The sequence below is a fragment of the Prionailurus viverrinus genome, chromosome B2 (assembly GCF_022837055.1).
Source record: "Prionailurus viverrinus isolate Anna chromosome B2, UM_Priviv_1.0, whole genome shotgun sequence".
NCBI classification, from domain to species: Eukaryota; Metazoa; Chordata; class Mammalia; order Carnivora; family Felidae; genus Prionailurus; species Prionailurus viverrinus.
In genome coordinates, this window is record NC_062565.1 from 7,724,811 (window position 1) to 7,745,447 (window position 20,637).

Consider the following 20,637-nt stretch of genomic DNA (forward strand, 5'->3'; position numbering starts at 1 on the left):
TGGTGATAGTGGCACAACATTGGGAATATACTTCGTGCCACCGAATTATCCACTGAAAAAATAGTGAGAATGGTAAATACACAATTATATTATGTATATTTTCACACACACACACACACACACACACACACACATACACACACACACACACCCCATGCAACATTTAGTAAAGGCTGTAAATGAGCAGCCTGTTGGCTAAATCTGCTCTTAGAATGTTTTGCTTGGTCCCAAACTGTTCTGGCCACCATGTATGTACAAAAACAATGAAATTAGTTTCTGACATTCAGAATCTGGAGATTTTGTGTAAAATCCCTTCCAAAACTGGGCTGCCTAGTAACTGTGGGCACACACCCTTACTTGGGTACAACCAGTTGGAGACCAGGCAGGTCTGGTCCCTTACATGAAGCCTGAACCTCCCCCATCCACACTAAGCTCTTGTCAGCACTGGGGTCTTAAGCTCTCCTGTTGTTCAGCCTGGTGCCTGCCCTGGTTTTCTCGTTTCACAGTTCACAGAACGGTGAAATAATTTTGTAGCTGAGCCTCCACGAAGATGAGCAAATGAAAGGTAGACTGAGCAGGTCCTTGTGTTTCAAGACGTTCTTGGTGGAAATGAAGCTGTGTGTTTAACATGTAAACAAAGTTACGTCCCAAGAATACAATCTGGCCAACTTCAGTTATTTTTATTACCTGCCCAGCTCCTGAGGGTAGTTGTGTTTGCCTCCCTGATTTATATAAGCTGTTTATTGCTCTAAGTTTTAAATAATTTGTGGAAGGCCGAAAACCTAACACAATCTGGAGGTGGTAGAAAATCTCTAATTTTCATCAAGTCTTTGGCTAATAAAAATCTTATAAGCTTTGAGACTTTCAAGAACGTCCATGGGGCATTCATTAATTCGCTGATTAAATGACTGTTCTCAATATTTGTTAATATGAAAAAAGTTACATTTTCTGGTCTGTGTGTGTGTGTGTGTGTGTGTGTGTGTGTGAAACACAGAGGGAGAGAGAGAGAGGTAGAGAGAAAGATGTCACCTAGATCTCTCTTATTCATTGGCACATCAATGCATTGTTTGTGCCAAATCAATCAGTAGAGATGGGAACATTAAATCATTGTGTGTCAACATTGCTGTGAACCAAAAAAGTTCTAGTACACAAAATGGGCACGTACTGTCACCAGAAAAAAGTGCACTGGCTTCTTTTGAAAGTAAAAATACAGTAAACACCAGGTATTCTGGCACTACGATTGACTCTAGTCTAAAATACCCTCACACTTCTAAATTTACAGACAAGGCATTTTGAACCTTTTTTTTTTTTTAAGTCCTCTTCCTTTTGGATGAACCGAACTTTTGGACATCTTTGCTTGGGAATAACAGTACAATGAATTACCGTATCGCTGGATGAGAGCTGAAAATGACACTTAATGAGAATGGAAATGTCCTATTTCTACTTAGAAATGGAGGACTGCCCCAGTGCCTGTCAACCACAGGCTGACAACTCTTGGTGTCCTGTGACATTAGGAAATATGCCCAGGACCCAGGCTAAGTCATATATAAGCATAAAGGGTGTATTCATTGCTTAGAGCTGCTGTAACAAAATACCACAAACAGGTTAAACAACAGAAATCTGTTCTCTCTCAGGGATCTGGATGCTTGAGATCTGTAATCAAGGTAGTCAACTAGGCCATGCTGTCTTTGAAGGCTCTAGGAGAGAATCTCTTCTATGCCTTTCTCTTAGCTTCTGGTATTTCCAGCAAACCCTGGCATCCCTTGGCTTATAGACACCACTCCAATCTCTGCCTCCATTGTCACGTGCTGTTCTCCCTGTGTGTCTTTATCTGTGCCTCTTCTCTTTTTATAAAGACATCAGTCCTGGTGGCATAGGGCCCACCCAAATGACCTCTTCTTGATTTGATTACATCTGCAAAGACCCTATTTCCAAACTAGGTCTCACATTGCCAGGAACCAGGGGTTAGGGCTTCAGTGTATCTTTTTGGAGGACACAATTCAACCCCTAACAGAGGGACAGAACAGTGGACAGACCACAATCACTGAATTAACTCTTCCGTTAGACTCTGGCCCAGCCATATCTCGTCACAGTGGTTGCTGACCCATTTCCTGCTTTATCTTTCTATTCTGGCCAATGAATCCATGTCCGCCAACTTTCATTACTTTACACACATTCCTGTTTGTGACTGGTCTCCCTTCCAGCATGCTCGCCTTACCGGACACCCTGGGAATAGAATCCCTTGAATGGAGCCTAGAACACTGTTCCCAGGAACGTCTGCTATCAATCATTGCCCTTGTCTTTAATTCTTCTTATTCTTAATATTCATATGTAGCTTAGATTTACTATTGCCACCACTTTTGCACCTTGCAACTCTCTTCCCCTATCATTGTGATCTTTCCGCCAACTGTTGAAACCCCCCTCTTGAGTAAGTCCAACTAGTTAGTCTCTGGGATCATACCTGGGTCACTGAGCACAGCTCCCTCAACAGTGCTCTCTCAGATCCTCTGCAGAGGCATTTGATTCCACCCACAAGCTTCCCTACAACTGTGGCATCCACCGATTTCCCCTCATTCACGCCTTTCTCGTCAATGTCTAATTCACGGGGAAAAGGCACAGGTATTTTTCTAATCTCATGCCACCAAATTTACAAATTAGCCTTGGTTGGGACCCGCCATGTTTCTCCTTCCTACTCCTGACAAAGGAAACAAAGTCCGTCGGAGGCCTGAAGCTGCTTCCCACCTCCTCCCTATCTGGGTTCTATTCAGGTTGTTTTTCTTTTCCTTCCTTCCTTCCTTCCTTTCTTTCTTTCTTTCTTTCTTTCTTTCTTTCTCTTTCTTTCTTTCTTTTTGGGGGGGGGGTGTGGGGCAGAGAGAGAGAGAGAGAGAGAGAAAGAGAGAGAGAGAGAATCTTAAGCAGGTTTCACACTCATTGCAGAGCCCGACACAGGGCTTGAACCCATGACCCTGGGATCATGACCTGAGCCAAAATCAAGAGTAAGACACTCAACTGACTGAGCCACCCAGTCGCCCCTCAGATTTCTGTCTTCTAGAGATCTCTATGCCTTTCTAGCATTTCCCCTACACCTTTGATCTCCATTTCCTTCATTTGCTCTTTCCTATCAACAGTTTAAGAGTCTCTTCCATATTCTATTAACAAACAGTCCTTTGCTCATCCATACCCCCTCCCTTAACCTGAGATCACCTTTGGTTTTAAGAAATCATTAAGATATGCTTTATTTATACAATCTTTTTAAAGTTTTTTTTTATTATTTGAGAGAGGGAGAGAGGGAGAGGGAGAAGGAGAGGGAGAGAGAGGAGAGAATCCCAAGCAGGCTCTGTGCTGTCAGCACAGAGCCCAACACAGGGCTCAATCCCATGAACTGTGAGATCAGGACTTGAGTCAAAATCAAGAGTTTTTTGATAACTGACTGAGCCACTCAGGTGCCCCTATATATACAGTCTTTTACAGGAACTAACTATACATTCAGTTTTAATTTTCTCTAGTTCTTTCCAATCCCAGTTAAACTTCTTGAGTTTTCCATATCTGCTATCTACACCCACTCACACCCATGCATTCTTGGTTCCAATGGAATCTCTTAACCTACTATTCCAAGATCACTAAAGACTGGCTTGTAGCTGAATCTAAGCACATCTTCTTGTCTTTTATTTCTCTAGCTTTCTCAGTAGCACATGGCACATTTTTTTACTTTCTACTTGTTGGCTTCCAGGTACCTAGAACTTCTGGTTTTCCTCATAACTCTCTGATGTGTTTTCTCATTCTTTTTTGCTGGTTCCTCCTCCTCTCATGCCCCCTAAATATGGTGCTTAGTTTCTGCCCTTGGCCATCTTTGTTCCTCACTCCATACAATTTCCCAGGAGATTTCTGCCACACTCATGAGTTTACATGATGACAATTTCCACATCTGTAACTGTAGATCAGATTGCTTCCCACAGACTCCTATTCACATAGCCAACTGCCTCCCAGATGACTTCACTTAGATGTCCTATGGGCAGCTCAAATACACCATAATGAAAACTCAACTCATACTCCCTACTCCTCAGCACCCCTCTATCTTGCGTTAACCCCTGGGTTTCCCATCTCATTTAACCCTGACCCCATTTACCCCCTCCAGAGACTGTGTGTCATCTGTAGCCCATATCTTTTGGGCCTTACCACTCCAGGTACTCCTCTTCCATTTCCAGTGGCTTATACTGGTATGTTTTGTTTTGTTTTGTGTGAGGAAAGTAAACAGCTGTTCTGCTGTGAGCAGAGCAGGCTGGAAACGTTGGGGAATTAAACCCATCATTCAATGACTTGTGGGAATTGGTTTATGAATTCCCCAGCTCCTCAACCTCTTGGGTGGGATAACTCTGAGATATTTGTTTTTATATCATCTCCTAGGATTTGTCCATGACATTCATGGTCTAGTTGGCTTGATAAAACACTCTTTCCTGGCTACTTTTCCTCCTCCGTATCACTTCCTCCCTTTCTTACCCATACTCCCTGTTCTCCTAAAATGAACTACTTACACTTGAATCCTTGCCTTGAGGTCTGTTTCTGGAGGAAACCAAAGAAAGATATCATCCTTCTTTCTATTCCTTTCTTTTCTTCTTCCAGTCAATTACCAACTCGTATTAATTCTACTTCATAATCATCTTGAGAAGCTTGCCACTTCTGTCCAGCCTTACTGCCACTAGCTTGTGGCCACTGCTGTTATCTCTAGCCTGGATCTCTGCAACAGCTCCCTACCCCATCCCTTCACTACTGTCCTCCTCCAATCCTTCTTCTTCCTTCTGGCAGGGATCTTTCAAATATGCAAATCTGACAAAATCACCAGCAGAGTACACTTTTTGGGTGTCAGCTGAGAATTGAGAAGCTAGCCTCCATCTTTAAATCCCAGAGCCCTATTAAAAGGAGCACCTTGTCATTCCCCTGTTAAACCTCTTTTCACCTTTACATGAAGTACCTGTTCACTCAGCTGTATTCCTCACCTGACTGTAAATAAACTCTAAGGAGAGGAACGTTCTATTTGCCTTTCCTTTCTTTTCCTTTCCTTTTGCCCTCTTTGTTGCTGTTGTACTCCTAGAGTGTAACTCCATGTTATAGTTAGTCTAGCTAAAGTTTTGTCAATATTGTTTATCTTTACGAGAAACCAGCTCTTAGTTTTGTAGACCTTTTCTATGGTTTTTCTGGTCTCTATGTCACTCATTTCTGCTCTGACTTTGGTCTTTTTTCCTTCCTGATAACTTTGGTTTAGTTCTTTTTTCTAGTTCCTTGAAGTATGAAGTTAGGTTGTTTATTTGAGATCTTTCTTTTGTTTTAATGTAGGCATTTATTGCTATAAACTTCCCTCTTAGAACTGTTTTGCTACGTCTCATCAGTTTTGGTGTGTTCTGTTTCCACTTTTATTTATTTCAAGATATTTTTGGTTTCCCAAATGTTTCCTTATTGATTTTCTGCATGGATGATCTACCCAGTATTGAAACTGGGGTACTGAGTTCCCCTATTATTATTGTATTGTTGTCTATTTCTCTCTTCAGCTATGTTAGTAGTTGCTTAATATAATTAGGTGCTCTAGTGTTGGATGCATATGTATTTACAGTTGTTATATCCTCTTGATGAATTGACTCCATCATTATATAATGACCTACTTTGTGTCTTGTTATAGTTTTGAACTTAGGGTCTATTTTGTCTGATACAGGCAGAGCTATTCCTAGTCTCTTTAAGTTTTCATTTGCATGGAATATTTTTTTCCAACCCTTCACTTCACTTTGAACCTGAGTGTGTCCTTAAAGCTGACATGAGTATCTTGCAGGTGGCAGATAGTTAGGTCTTCTTTTTTTAATGCATTCAGCCACCGTATGTCTTTTGATTGGAGACTTGAATCCATTTACATTTAATGTAATTATCGATAGCTAAGGGCTTACTAATGCCATCTTGTTGTTTCTGGCTGTTTTGTAGTTCCTTTGTACTTTTCTTTTGTCTTGCTGTCTTTGTAAATTGATGATTTTCCATAGTGGTATGCTTTAGTTCCCTTCTCTTTATCTTTATGTACCTATTAGAGGTTTTTGCTTTCTGGTTACTCTGAGGCTTACACAAAACATCTTATTATTATAACACTCTATTTTAAGTGGATAGCAACTTATTTTTTATGTGTGTGCAGTTTTATACCTTTATTTGACAAGCAGTGATCAGCTCTCATCCAAGTTCACTGTCCATAAATTTTGAAAGTGGTGTCAGGCATGTAGATAACCAATGTATAGACCTTGTTTGGTGAACCTTCATCCTCATTATGTTTTCTGGACGGCCGCGCACAGATACAGTGTGGAACATTCCTTGTTCCTTTGGCCCAGACAGCTTTGTTGAGCCTGGTGTCAATGCTCACATCTGGAGCTCCCATCTCCTTCATGGCAGAAGGGCCCTTCTTTTTCTTGTCAGCCTTCTTTATGGGAGCCATTCTGCCAGGCCCAGGTTGGAAAGGAAAGATAGCAACTTACATTTGATTACGTGCCAAAACTCTGTTCTTTCACTTCCCCTCATTTTATGTTTTTGATGCCACAATTTATATCATTTTATACGGTGTTTCCATTAACAAATTATTGTACCTATAGGCTACAACAATTATAAGCTCCAATATTTTTATGCTTTAACAGACATAAGCTTTAATGCTTTTGCCCTTTAAACTTAATACTGAAATTAAGTGATTAATACACTACCATATTACGGTATTAGAGTATTCGGAATTTGACTACATAGTTACCAATATATATGTAATATATTTTCAGGCTATTAATTAGTGTCCTTTCTTTTCAGTTTGAAGAATTCTTTCAGTGTTTTTTTTTTTAACGTTGGTTTATGTTTGAGAGAGAGAATGTCTGGGTGTGCACACGAGTTGGGGAAGGGCAGAGAGACATGGGGACAGAGGATCCGAAGCCAAGCCGGCTCCCTGCTGACAGCAGAGATCATGAGATCATGACCTGAGCCAAGTCAGACTCGTAGCCGATTGAGCCACCCAGGTGCCCCTCCTTTCAGTATTTCTTATAAGGCAAGTCTAGTGGTGATGAACTCCCTCAGCTGTTGTTTATCTGGGAAAGTCTCTATCTCTCCTTCATTTCTGAAGGACAGCCTTGCTGAATACAGTGTTCATGACTGGCAATTTTATTTCTCTTTCAGTGCTTTGAATATATCATCTCATTCTCTCCTGACCTGCAAGGCTTCTGCTGAGAAATCTGCTGTTATCCTTAGGGGGGGTTCTCTTATATGTGAGACTTGTGTGTTTGTCTTGCTGGTTTTAAAACTCTCTTTGATTTTAGATAGTTTTATTGTAATCCATTTTGGAGAAAATCTTTTTGAGTTGAATTTCTTTGGGGACCTTGGGCTTCATAAATTTGGATGTCCAGATTTCTCACCAGATTTGGGGATCTGTCAGCCATTATTTCTTTAAATAATTTTTCTGCCCCTTTCGTTCTCCCTTCTCTTTCTAGGGCTCCGGTGATGCCTAGATTGCTTTTCTCAATGGTGTTCTATGATTCGCATAGATTCTCTTCACTCTTTTTCATTCACTTTTCCTTGTTCTCCCCTGACCGTAATTTCAGATAACCTATCGTTGACCTCACAGCTTCTCTCTTCTCCTTGATCAAGTCTGCTCTCTATTGAATTTTTCATTTTATTCATTGCCCCAGACTTTCTGTTTGGCTCCTTTTTACTTTTTAATGATTTCTATTTCTCTGTTAAATGTCTCATTTTGTTTGTGTATTGTTTTCTTGAGCTCACTGAATTGTCTTTTTTTGTGTTTTCTTGTAGCTCACTGAACATCCTTAAAACAACTATTTTGAATTCATTATCGGGCACATCACAGATCTCCATTTCGTTAGGGTTGGTTACAGGAAAATGACTGTGTTCACTGGGTGGTGTCACGTTTCCTTGATTTTTCATGTTTCTTGAAGTCTTGCCTTGCTAGCTTCACATCTGAAGGAGGAGTTGCCTCCTGCAGCCTCCACTGATTGTCTCTGGGAGAGAAATACCTTCTGTCAGCCCTGCGAAGCATTCGAAGACTCTCTCAGACATTTTCTATGGATACACATACTCCACACTTCCTGTTCTCTCTTGGTGGATGGGGGGATGATTCTTAATGGTGTTCTTTCCCCTGACCCTGCAAAACCCCCAGCTGAATGCTGACAGCCTCCCATTTGCCTTCCCGAGGGCAGTGCTGAATGCTCAAATTTTGTGCTCTTTCCCAATCCCGCAGATTTGGGCTGGCTTTCTGCACGTGCTCACTAGCCATCTGCAAAGGCTTGTGCTTGTTGACCTTGCCAGCATGAGCAAGGAGCGGACCGCATGGTGGTGGGGTGGGGGGGAGGGCTGAGGGTGAGCCACGCAGAGTGCTGGGGGTGTCTGTGGGCCAGTGGGGGGATGCACAGATGAGGCATCCCCAGTGGTTCATGGCTGGGCTTCTGGATGGAATTCACATAACAGGATCTGCATCACTTCTGCCCTCCAAGAGCCCTGCTGCTATTCTCCCAACCTCTGCTGACCCTTCAGTCAAGTAGCACATTTCCCTATCCTGGATGGGGCAAGAAGGGGCGGGGCCTCTTTGGCAAGCATCCTGCATAGCTGGGGAAGCTAGGCACTCAGTCATAGGCTCCCACTTTCCTTGTGAAGAAGTGACACAAGGTCTCTCTCAGCGCTGACCTGTGCCACTGTGGCGGAAGGGTGACGGGGTAGAGTCACCTCTTCAATGTGTCCAATCTTGGATTTCTCTTAGCCTCCAACAGTGTGTTGGAGCTTCTCTGTTGGACTCCTGGACTTCCACAAAGCACTGTTGTTCATGAGTGATGGTCAAATTTGGTGGGGTTTTTTGGTGGGGGAAGACAGTGGAAAACTTTTGTTCCTCCATTTCACTGTCACCTCCCTCTGCATTTTACGTTTAGCAATGCAGATTGCCACAAATATCTAAGCTTTTTGGAAGAAAATAATGTTAATTTCAAGGTAACAACTATGGATTTTGTGTAGTTTTGTTCAACATAGGCTCAGGCTGAAAGCCTCTGCTCCTTGGAAATAACACTTGGAACTCTGCTGGAAAATGTAAGCGTTCTCTTTTCTCTATAATATTGATATACCTGTCACATTCAAGCAGGGCCCGTGATTCATCTTAATGTGCAGGTGTTCCTAACTGAGGCTGGATGTTTGAATTTGCTTCATTCCATGCAGTCTGTTTTAATTTTGATTAATTGCCATCAGGAATAATAACTCCTCAGGGCAGATCATTAGGAAGCTACATAACCGATGATGTTTAGCTACAGGATATGGAAAACTAGTCACCACCACTGAAATGGTCAGAGATACCCTTTCGGCTGCATGAACAAAGAATACTTTGGTCATTCCAACTGGATTTCAGAAACAAATTGAAATGGAATTAGAAATGCTTTTTCATAAATACGTTAGCTTTCAAATTTGCCCTTTTTTTTTTCCTTAACAGATTTTCCTAATTCTGACCTGAAAATCAGTAACCACAAGTGATAGTCATGGAGGGTAAGAATAAGGTATATGCTGGGGGAATACATCTCAGTACATATTTGCAACAATTAACTGACAGAATCATGAGCTCCTGATGTACACATAGAAAAGGACGTGGGCTTACCCATTATTCCCCATCTGAGACCAATGCCTTTGTTGAGGCACTGACTGTTTCACTTTGTGCCTTGACGCACTAGGCTCCTGACTGCCTCTAGTGTCCTTACCTCTGGTGTAGTTTCCTCTTGGCCCACTCATACTCAACGATTTGCTCTTTCCCTTATTTTTTTTTAAGTAGTCCCCACATCCAGTATGGAGCCCAACATGGGGCTTGACCTGAGGACCCTGAGATCAAGAACTGACCTGAGATGAAGAGTGGGTGCTTAACCAACTGAGCCACCCAGGTGATCCTGTTTGCTCTTTCCTAAACAGAGCACATCAGCTCCTACCTCTGCCCCTGACTCTCGTTATCCCTGGAAGCTTCTTAGTCCCCTTATTCATCTGGCTACCTCATATCGAGCACGTCTCTTAAATGTCACCTATTCTGGGGGAGGCTTTGTTTGTTGCATCACCCCCCTCAGGTGGCTCTTCTATGTGTCTCGTTGCATCCTGGGACATTTCTACATAACTGCTGTCATATTTTATTGCTACTGAATGTCCGTCTCCTCTTTTAGTTGTGAGGTCTCTGAGGGCAAAATTTCTGTCTTGTATCTCTAGAGCCCCTAGTTCAGGACATCCTAACATTTTTTTTTTTTTTTTTGCTTCACATATCCCTTTAAGAATCTTATGAAAACTTTGGGGCGCCTGGGTGGCTCAGTCGGTTAAGCATCCGAGTCGGCTCGGGTCATGATCTCACACTCCACGAGTTTGAGCCCCGCGTTGGGCTCTGTGCTGACAGCTCGGAGCCTGGAGCCTGCTTCAGGTTCTGTGTCTCCCTCTCTCTGACCCTCCCCTGTTCACGTTCTTTCTCTGTCTCAAAAATAAAGAAACATGAAAAAAAAACAATTTTTAGAAAGAATCTTATGAAAACTTGAAACTCGCTCTCTAGATGAAAGCACTCTAAATTTTGCACATAATTTCAGGGGGTTCTGGGATACTCTAAATTCATCTGTGGACCTTCGACATCCATGGAGCTCTGGTTAAGAACTCCTGCACAAGCTCCTGGGTGCATCAAAATAATTATCACGTAACAAATGATTAATGTGGGTCAGACACTGTTCTGCACGTCACAGGATCTGCCCCATTTCGTCCTTACAACAATCCTATGAGGTAGATACTGTAATTATCCCCAGTTTAAAGATGAGGAAGCTGAGGAACAGCTTGGGAGTAACTTGCTCACGGCTATTCTGAGCTAGCATTCTTAATTAGCCTGCTCTGTCAACCACAACGCCGCCTTCCTCCTGGCCCCACTATGGCGCTGTTCATAGTACTCTGCCTAAAGGGCACTGCAAAATGTTGAATGAGCCACAGAATGAGCAATGCTGTCATATGTACCAGAAACTACGAATAAGGTTAAAATCATGTGGAAAATTAAAAAAGGCTTAGCATTCAAATGGTTTGAGCTCTCTCAATGGACTGGATAGCATAGAATATAGGCTACACCCAGCCTCCTTTTAGCTTTAAGTTTAAGGAGTGGGAAGGTAAAGAACTTTTACTGAATGTTTGATACACGAATGACCTTGAGTTTGGTGTTTCCTAAACAAACCCGATCACACAATAGCGGTAACAGAGCTTGGACTAAAATTGAATTTTGAGTCAGGTATTGACCTCAGGGAAGGACAGGATGGGAAAATACACAGTGCTGTGTTTTATATATTTTTATATTTTTTAATGTTCATGTTTTTATTTCTACATATTTATTTCTGAGAGAGACAGAGAGAGACAGAGAGAGACAGAGAGAGCGAGCGAGCCGGGGAGGGGCAGAGAATCCAAAGCAGGTTCTGTGCTGACAGCCGAGAGCCCAATGCAGGACTTGAACTCACAATCTGTGAGATCATGACCTGAGCCGAAGTCAGATGCTCAACTGACTGAGCCACCCACGTGCCCCAAGCGTTGTGTCTTTAAAAGCAAGCATTAATAAAGCACAGTTTATAAAAGCCAAACTGTTGGCTCCCTGTGACATCACCGAATGGAAGTTTCAGTGCTAGAATGGAGAGCGGTTAAGGAGGTACGGGTGGGCTAAACTTTTTCTTTCTTTTAATAAAAATAGGCCTTTCGTGTCTTTTGTGATAAGGAAGAGTTCTACAATTCCAGTTGGACGTGAATAGGGCCTTCACTCAAGTGTGCATACACACGCACATCTGGATTCAGAAAGGAAGGAAGGGAAGGTGGGAATGAAGGAGAAGAGAGACCCATAAGTGATTATCATGTGCCAGCAATCACATTAACTGATTCCAAATAGAGTCTCTCAGCTAACCTAGCCTGTGGTGCCCACTATAGTCAACGGTTCAAAAGTCAAACGTCAGGCACTGCTTGGGGGAGGAGCCCAGTAGAACAAAATAAAAACAGTAGCAGGGAGACTTTACTTGCTCAAAGAAACTGTAGTCTTCTTCAGAATCTTCTAAGAACACTACCTTACCGATTCTAATTGTTGTCCATGAACAATCAAAAAAAATTTTTTAACGTTTATTTATTATTGAGAGACAGAGAGACACAGAGCGTGAGCAGGGGAGGGGTAGAGAGAGGGGAAGACAGAGAACCCCAAGCAGGCTCCAGGCTCTGAGCTGTCAGCACAGAGCCCGACGCGGGGCTTGAACTCACAAACTGCGAGATCACGACCTGAGCTGAAGTCAGTCACCTAACCAACTGAGCCACCCAGGCGCCCCTGTCCATGAACAATTGTAACCACCCCTGGGAAAGCCTAGAAGTAAGAAAATGCTCTCGGTGTCCTTCATCCCCCCATTGTTGCTGGGGCTGATCTTACTGTGTTCTGCATATTGGACTCAGGAGAGCCAGTTCCAGGTAAGACTCGAACCCACTTCTGGCCTGTGTGTAGAGGGGGCTCAGGGCTTCATAGGGCCAGTGTCAAACCCTGAAGCTCCTGGGGATGTGAATCTACATGTCTGGTGGGGAGGACAAGGGTATGTGATGTTGGTCATTGTCCAAGTTTGTGCCCTCATGGTGGGTCTCCTCAGTGCTCAAGGTGCTTCCAAGTCTCTCTCACAAATTGTGGGTGATACTTTCTCTATCAGCTGTTTTTATTGCCCGTGCTTATCCAGATCACTGGCCCTAGACATCTTGGTTTCTCAGTGCCAATATTTGGGTTATGGAGGATGACATAACAAACAAACTAACACAGGACTTTCTGGAACTAAATTTGGGGAAATTTTCTGGTTTTATTTTTTTAAATATAAGAAACAAAGTGTCCTGAAATGTTATATTAGCAAGTCATTTAAAAATATTTGGCTGGCAATGTTTTGTTTTTTTTTTTTAGTTTTTTAAAGTTTATTTATTTATTTTGAGAGATACAGAGACAGCATGAGTAGGGGAGGGGCAGAGAGAGGGAGAGAGAGAATCCCAAGCAGGTTCCGCACTGTCATCACACAGCCCGAAGTGGGGCTCGAATGCACGAAACCGCGAGATCATGACCTGAGCCAAAACCGAGAGTCGGACGCTTAGCCGACTGAGCCACCCAGGCGCCCTATGGCTGGAAATATTTTCTAACTTTTTCTAATATTAGCTTGGCTTTCTTTATAACTTAGCTGTCTACAAGCCATCATCTGAAGGGGGCTAAGTCAAGCCAGTTTTCCACTGAGTTACAATAATGGAGACTCTAATTATCCAGTCTGCCTCTCCAGTTGTGTTGCAATTCATTAAAATTCCTTTTGCCCCTTTTCAGTTGGATACATTTTCAGCTTTCTAAATTCTAGTCTCTTCTTGTTTCAAAAATGTAGACAGTTAACAGATATATTCATATCCCATTTGTTTGTTAATTTGCTTTTACGATGATCTCTCTATCCCTTTAATTTCTAACCCACGGCTGTACCTCTGTTTCCCGTTAAAATGCAAATTTTCTTAGAAGCTGGCCCCTACAGCTGATAGCAGAAGAATTTTGATCTTGCAAAATAATCTGCCTTTGGATGAAGGATTCCCACCACATGTATGAATTTGCCCCTGGATGCAAATCCAGCGAGAGTGGGCCCTGTGGCGGGGTTGGGGAGAGGCAGGTGGTGTCTTTGGGGTGAAGAAGGTATTACACTCTATGAAGAATGCATCCCTGTGCTACGGAACAGGACTGAGAATGAAGCCTTTGCTTTTTGCCCTTTTAGAAAGTCTGCATAGGTGCATAGCCATAAGATGCCGGCAGGTCATCTGCATATTATCAGGGCAGTTGACTTTATGTAAGTCTGCCCTTTGGCTTTTAAAGATCTCTCCGGGTAGCCTGATTAGGAGAGGTTATCAGGTCCCCTACCTGCTTGGTAGAGGTCACTATTTAACTTGTATAAATGCTATATGGGAATGTATCTTTCGTCACCGCGGACCACATCATTCTTGTAACCAGGCACCCAAGGAAGTCCCAAAGTATTCCTCCTGGGGATGCACAGCCTTGGAGCTGTTCGGGTAAGCTTTACCTTTGCTTTTTCTAATGTTTGCTATCTGGAGAGCATTATCCAGGGAAGAGTTTGGCTTCGGAGGGAGGCTGAATCCCTTTTCATTTCTTCTCAGCCAGTGGAACATCCTTCTTTAGATTATAAACCGAATATAATTCCATCAGGAAGAGTAGACTCCCAGGAGGAAATATCAATCAATAGTTGAGGATTATTGAAAAATAAGATACAGTGTTTTTTTTCTTTGCATTTTTTTTTTAGAGAAGACAGGACTATAATTCACACTATAATTCTGCTTTGTGTTTTTTAAGACACAAATTAGAGAATCTTGCGAAAATCATTGCTTGCTTCAACTCAAAAGGGAAAATGAAGCTAGAAATAACTCTAAAAACATATCCGATTGCCTGAACATTATTTTACAGGTCTGAATAAAGAGAGAATGTGACTTAGATTATATATGATAACTCAGTATTTGTTAATCTTATATACAATTAAATCATATTGTGCATTATGTAGTCTGTATTTTACTTAATTTAGTTTTACAAAATAGGGATTTTCAACTGTAGTCACTCTTACCACTGTTACAGTGATTATATTGGTTAAGGGTTATGCACTATAAGAAGATTAAAAAATCTTAAAAATTTTTTTTCATGTTTTATCTATTTCATGTTTTATCTAGAGACAGGGAGAGGCAGAGGGTGAGTGAAGAGGGCCAGAGAGAAAGGAAGACACAGAATCTGAAGTAGGCTCCAGGCTCAGAGCTGTCAGCACAGAGCCCGATGCAGGGCTCGAACCCAGGAACTGGGAGATCATGACCAGAGCCGAAGTTGGACACTCAACCGACTGAGCCACCCAGGCACCCCAAGAAGATAAAAAATCTTTAAAAAAAGTTTTTTAAATTAAGCTCTATGCCCAACATGGGGCTTGAATCTCTGACTCTGAGAACAAAAGTCACACAGTTTACTGATTAAGCCAGCCAGAGGCCCCAAGAAGATAAAAAATATTTGAGGTGACTATGAATTTTATCTAATTGCATTGGTCTGTTAAAAAAATACAGTACTCACCCCTATCAAAATAACACCAGCATTCTTCACAGAGCTAGAACAAATCATCCTAAAATTTGTATGGAATCAGAAAAGACCCCAAATAGCCAAAGCAATCTTGAAAAACAAAACCAAAGCAGGAGGCATCACAATCCCGGACTTCAAATTATACTACAAAGCTGTAATCATCAAGACAGTATGGTACTGGTACAAGAACAGACACTCAGATCAATGAAACAGAATAGAGAACCCAGAAATGGACCCACAAACATATAGTCACCCAATCTTTGACAAAGCAGGAAAGAATATCCGATGGAATAAAGACAGTCTCTTCAGCAAGTGGTGCTGGGAAAACTGGACAGTGACATGCAGAAGAATGAACCTGGACCACTTTATTACACCAGACACAAAAATAAACTCAAAATGGATGAAAGACCTCAATGTAAGACAGGAAGCCATCAAAATCCTCGAGGAGAAAGCAGGCAAAAACTTCTTTGATCTTGGCCGGAGCAACCGCTTACTCAACACGTCTCCAGAGGCAAGGGAAACAAAAGCAGAAATGAACTACTGGGACCTCATCAAAATAAAAAGCTTCTGCACAGCGAAGGAAACAATCAGCAAAACTAAAAGGCAACTGACAGAATGGGAGGAGATATTTGCAAATGACATATCAGATAAAGGGTTAGTATCCAAAATCTATAAAGAAAGGGTTAGTATCCAAAAATTCATAAGGAACTTATCAAACTCTACACCCAAAAAACAAATAATCCAGTGAAGAAATGGGCAAAAGACATGAAGAGACACTTCTCCAAAGAAGACATCCAGATGGGCAACCGACACATCACTCATCATCAGGGAAATACAAATCCAAACCACAATGAGATACCACCTGACACCTGTCAGAATGGCCACCATTAACAACTCAGGCAACAACAGATGTTGGCAAGGATGCGGAGAAAGAGGATCTCTTTTGCATTGTTGGTGGGAATGCAAGCTGGTGCAGCCACTCTGGAAAACAGTATGGAGGTTCCTCAAAAAGCTAAAAATAGAACTACCCTACGACCCAGCAATTGCGCTACTAGGCATTTATCCAAGGGATACAGGTGTGCTGTTTCAAAGGGACACATGCACCCCTATGTTTATAGCAGCACTAGCAACAATAGCTATATATATATATATATATATATATATATATATATATACATATATATACATATATATATATTTGTATATATATATAAAATGGATAAAGAAAATACACACACACACACACACACACACACACAATGGAGTATTACTCGGCAATCAAAAAGAATGAAATTTTGCCATTTGCAACTACGTGGATGGAACTGGAGGGTATTATGCTAAGTGAAATTAGTCAGAGAAAGACAAATAATCATATGACTTCACTCATGTGAGGACTTTCAGAGACATAACAGATGACCAGAAGGGAAGGGAAACAAAAATAATATAAAAACAGGGAGGGGGACAAAACAGAAGAGACACTTAAATATGGAGAACAGAGGGTTACTGGAGCGGGTGTGGGAGGGGGGATGGGCTAAATGGGGAAGGGGCACTAAGGACTCTACTCCTGAAATCAGTGTTGCACTATATGCTAATTTGTATGTAAATTAAAAATATAAAAATAAAATACAGTACCCATAGGTGGGCTAAATTGTAGGAGCATCACACCTAACGTTATTGCTGGAAATTCAAAAACTATCTTCCTAGCTTTCTTTTCATCTGTCCTGTGGAACATGGCATATCGAAGATCTTATTCCGCAAGGTTTTGCAAGATTATTTTAACAGCCCTCTCTCTACATTCCTTCTGTAAGAGTCATTCGCTTTCGAAAAATGACTATGATTTATAATTTGGGCCTCGAACCCCTGGGAACCCTTGGAGTTTCTTTAAGGAGTGCTGAAATCTATATTTATATCAAGTGTTATCGAGGACAGAATAAAGAATGTACTGGAATATATGTACCACTTTTCATACATAAGTAACTGTTGTGATGATTAATAAATACAAAATATACTGCGTTCATGGTAGCTTCTGGTAATCTCAACCAACAAAGACTAAAACAAAACTAGTAGAATTAGGTAAAACATGGGCTCTCATACTCGAAAAGTTTGGAAACTACTAGAAAATCGGAGTGGAGAGTGCCACCAATATGGCAAGTTTCCATTGCAACTAAAGTTCCTTGTGTGCCTCTGAACTCCACATGGTCAAAGGAGTTATTCAATTCCAAGAATGATTCATGCTTATATAATATACTGGTAACAAGAGTATAAAGCATTAGGTTTTGTGGAGGAAAAGGGGGGGGGCGCATTCAAATGATCTGCTAATATGGAGTCTTTTTTTTTTTTTTAATGCTCTCAAATTACCTACCACATTGTGGCTAAGTAGATGAAGCTGGCTGCAGTCGTCTATAAACTCTAAAGAGCTTTCAGCCGGCCAGAATCCACTGAATCATAATTACAGAGAGGACTCCATGAAAAGCACCCAGCTCTGCCTCCACTTCTCAAGCTGCGCCCCACTAAGGATCAGTGCTGTGTCACAAAAAAAATGAGCAGTCAGGGCAGAGACCGTCTGGGGGCAGATGCAGCAGAAAGAACCAGGCAGAGTTCTGGATAGAACTTCGTAAAGCTTTGTAAAGGGCAGAGTCACTAGCTCCCAGACAGACCACACAGTGAGTTCACTCGCATCCCTCTGACACAACCCAAACCTACCGTCTAACATTTGAATGTAAAGGACCCGGCGAAGGGGGCGCCTGGTTGGCTCTCTGGGTGGAGCAGGTGCTCTTGGTCTCGGGGTTGTGAGTTCGGGCCCCACGGTGGGTGTAGAGATTACTTACAAAAAAAAAAAAAAAGATCTTAAAAAAAAAAGAAGAGAGAAAGAAAGAACCCAGTGAAGACAAGGCATTTCCTTGTCAACAGCCAGGAAAAGTTCTGCTTCCACTCCGAGTAGGCAAATAAATCCATCCGTTTTACACACGCCACACAAGTTTTTATTGTTTATAACTAATTACAGCTCTCTTTCATGTTTTCACACTCTGGGTCTAAGGAGAGAAGGGAATTGGGCCTGTTAACCTTCGTATGCAACTAAGAAGCAGTTTATGGCTGGCCAGGTGCAAATGCCGTATCTAATCTCTCCTGTGTCTGTCTTACAGCAGCTGCAGCAGCTGGAGGGGGTTAGGGAGCTATTAAATATCAAGGAAATGTTTGTGCCAATGTTGTCCGCTTTCAGGGTGGTTCGAGAAAGTCACAGATTGTCTTCCGCTCAGAAGCATGGCAGGTTATTACTGGAGTAAGAGCCATTCTTACCGAGATCCCCTCAGGGAGGGCGAGGGCAAAGTGATCCGCCCCAAGTTCAAGGGGGAACCTGAGGCCCTTTATCAGTCTCCTTCCTTTTTGGCACCGAAGCCCCGATAGCTGCAAAAGCGGTCTTAAGCCTTGTGCCTTACTATCACTGGTTCTTTGTGACTGTGGATAGGACACTATGGTACTCAGAACCAAGAGAACTCACCCGGAAAAAAAAAAACCTTTCTTTAATCCCGCAGAATGCCCAAGGATACTTAAAGAGTTAAGAATATATGTTTGAGTAAAGTAAAATGACATCCTGGAGAGAGAGTATAAGACAAAAGGAAGGTTTTCATGAGCTACTCAAGCAAGGTGATGCAGGGCAATAAACACTGGCTGTGAAAATATGGGGTAAGAGCCAGCTCTAGAACTTGCTGGAAGCCTGAGTTGGAACAAGGCATCTGAGTCCCTGGGAGCTGATCAGGACACGACTGCTTTTGGTTTTTACAAATCTATAGCCAGGGCCCACCACCTACCCAGAAGACACAATCTAGACCACCTAATCATGGAGACAAGACTGACACAGGTACAGTTATCACCTAGAGACAATTTTTGCAAAGTAAGATATTCATGGAAGAACAATCTATATGTGCACAGAAAATCAGCACGTTTGTTTACTTAAACTTGCACAATGTTATACGTCAAAAGTATCTCAACAAATCTGGAAAAAAAACAAAGTGGAGATGCTACAGTGTTCTATCTTTAGCTCTGTTCTGTGTAGGTTTCTTTTCCTGTCCCCAGATATTTAGATGGGACTGCAGATGGCACCTGTAGCAGGTAGAAGTTGTGTCTGCCGAATGTAACAAAATCCTGATGCCAGAGGCTTAACCCAATAGGGGTTGTTTCTGTCACACGACAGGGGCTCTGGTGACGCACAGTGAAGGGCAGGCTACTCTTCCTTCTCCATCGTTCTTAGCATCTGGCTTTCTTTCTCCTGGGGCTAGCCTCCTTAATAAACATACCCGGATGCCCACCCAGTGACTTCTGCTTTTACCTTACTGGCCAGAACTGTGTCACGTGACCACCCCTAGCTGCAAGGGATGCTGGGAGACACACTGCTTTGGATGCACCAGATCAAGCATCTGTCAGTAGGGAAGAAGGCAGATGTGGATACTGGGTATGCAACAGTAGTGGCTGGCACAGGACTCAAGAGATTCACAGGTCACCCAGGCTGGAGAGGGCAGTGAATCCATGGAATGATGGAGCCACACACCCCAGAAGGATCTTAGGAGAATGGCTTGATAAAATGGATCTAACATGCACACTTGAATAGGGTTACTCCGAGTCTAAAAAAATCAACTGTATTATAGATAGAATGGGGGACATGTTTCTTCATAATCCTATAAAAACATCTATGAATTTTCATTTACCACAAGAGCAATAACAGCAGTCAAAATAACATCTTGTATTTCCTGGATGTTTACTATTGGTTATCTTCCATTTAGTGCTCAGAGTAAGTCTCTGAGGCAGACTTGTTGTTATTATTATTATTAATATCCCTATATTATTTTTCGAAAAATTGACAAATATAAGTAACTTGACCAAAATCCTATAGCTAGTAAGTAGGTGGGCCAGGATTTGAACCTAATGCCAGAAGCCTTATTATTTACTTCTATATTATATTATTTCCCAAGGAAAATTGATTTAGTTCTAAAAGAGCTAATTCAATATTTTTTTTCTTTTTTATTATAGTATATATTATATTTTATTTTATTTTATTTTTTAAGTATAACTTATTGTCAAGTTGGCTAACATACAACGTGTACAGTGTGCTCTTGGTTTTGGGGGCTAATTCAATATTCTTTAAAAGGATTTCTTAAGTGATCTCTACACCCAACATGGGGCTCAAACTCACAACCCTGAGATCAAGAGTCACATGCCCCACCAACTGAGCCAGCCAGCCACCCCAAAGGTGAACTGGATCTTGGACGGCATTACTAGTACTATAATATCTATAACAGCCTCTGTCTCTGATCAGAACATATTTGTGGCATTACTCTTAATTCTGGAAGCCACGTTCTTCAGACAGACGAGAACAGCTAAATCCTTCCTGTACCCCTGCCACCTTTACATCAGTTTCAGAGGGTAAGAAAGATGCTCAAGGCCAACACCCCACCTTGCTCTTGGCCTTGTCCCATGTCTTTCTGGAGCTCCAACACCTGACTCTTCTG

The 20,637-nt window shown here is 42.0% G+C and overlaps 2 protein-coding genes across 2 annotated transcripts in view; both read right to left on the bottom strand.

Moving 5' to 3' along the window:
* LOC125165885 (uncharacterized) overlaps nucleotides 1–20,637 on the bottom strand; it is an 821,026-nt gene that overhangs the window by 701,907 nt on the left and 98,482 nt on the right. The window lies entirely within an intron of this gene.
* On the bottom strand, nucleotides 6,212–6,460 carry LOC125165646 (60S ribosomal protein L31-like). The gene has a single exon (XM_047858751.1). It carries the CDS (start codon nucleotides 6,458–6,460, stop codon nucleotides 6,212–6,214), a length of 249 nt encoding a protein of 82 aa, XP_047714707.1.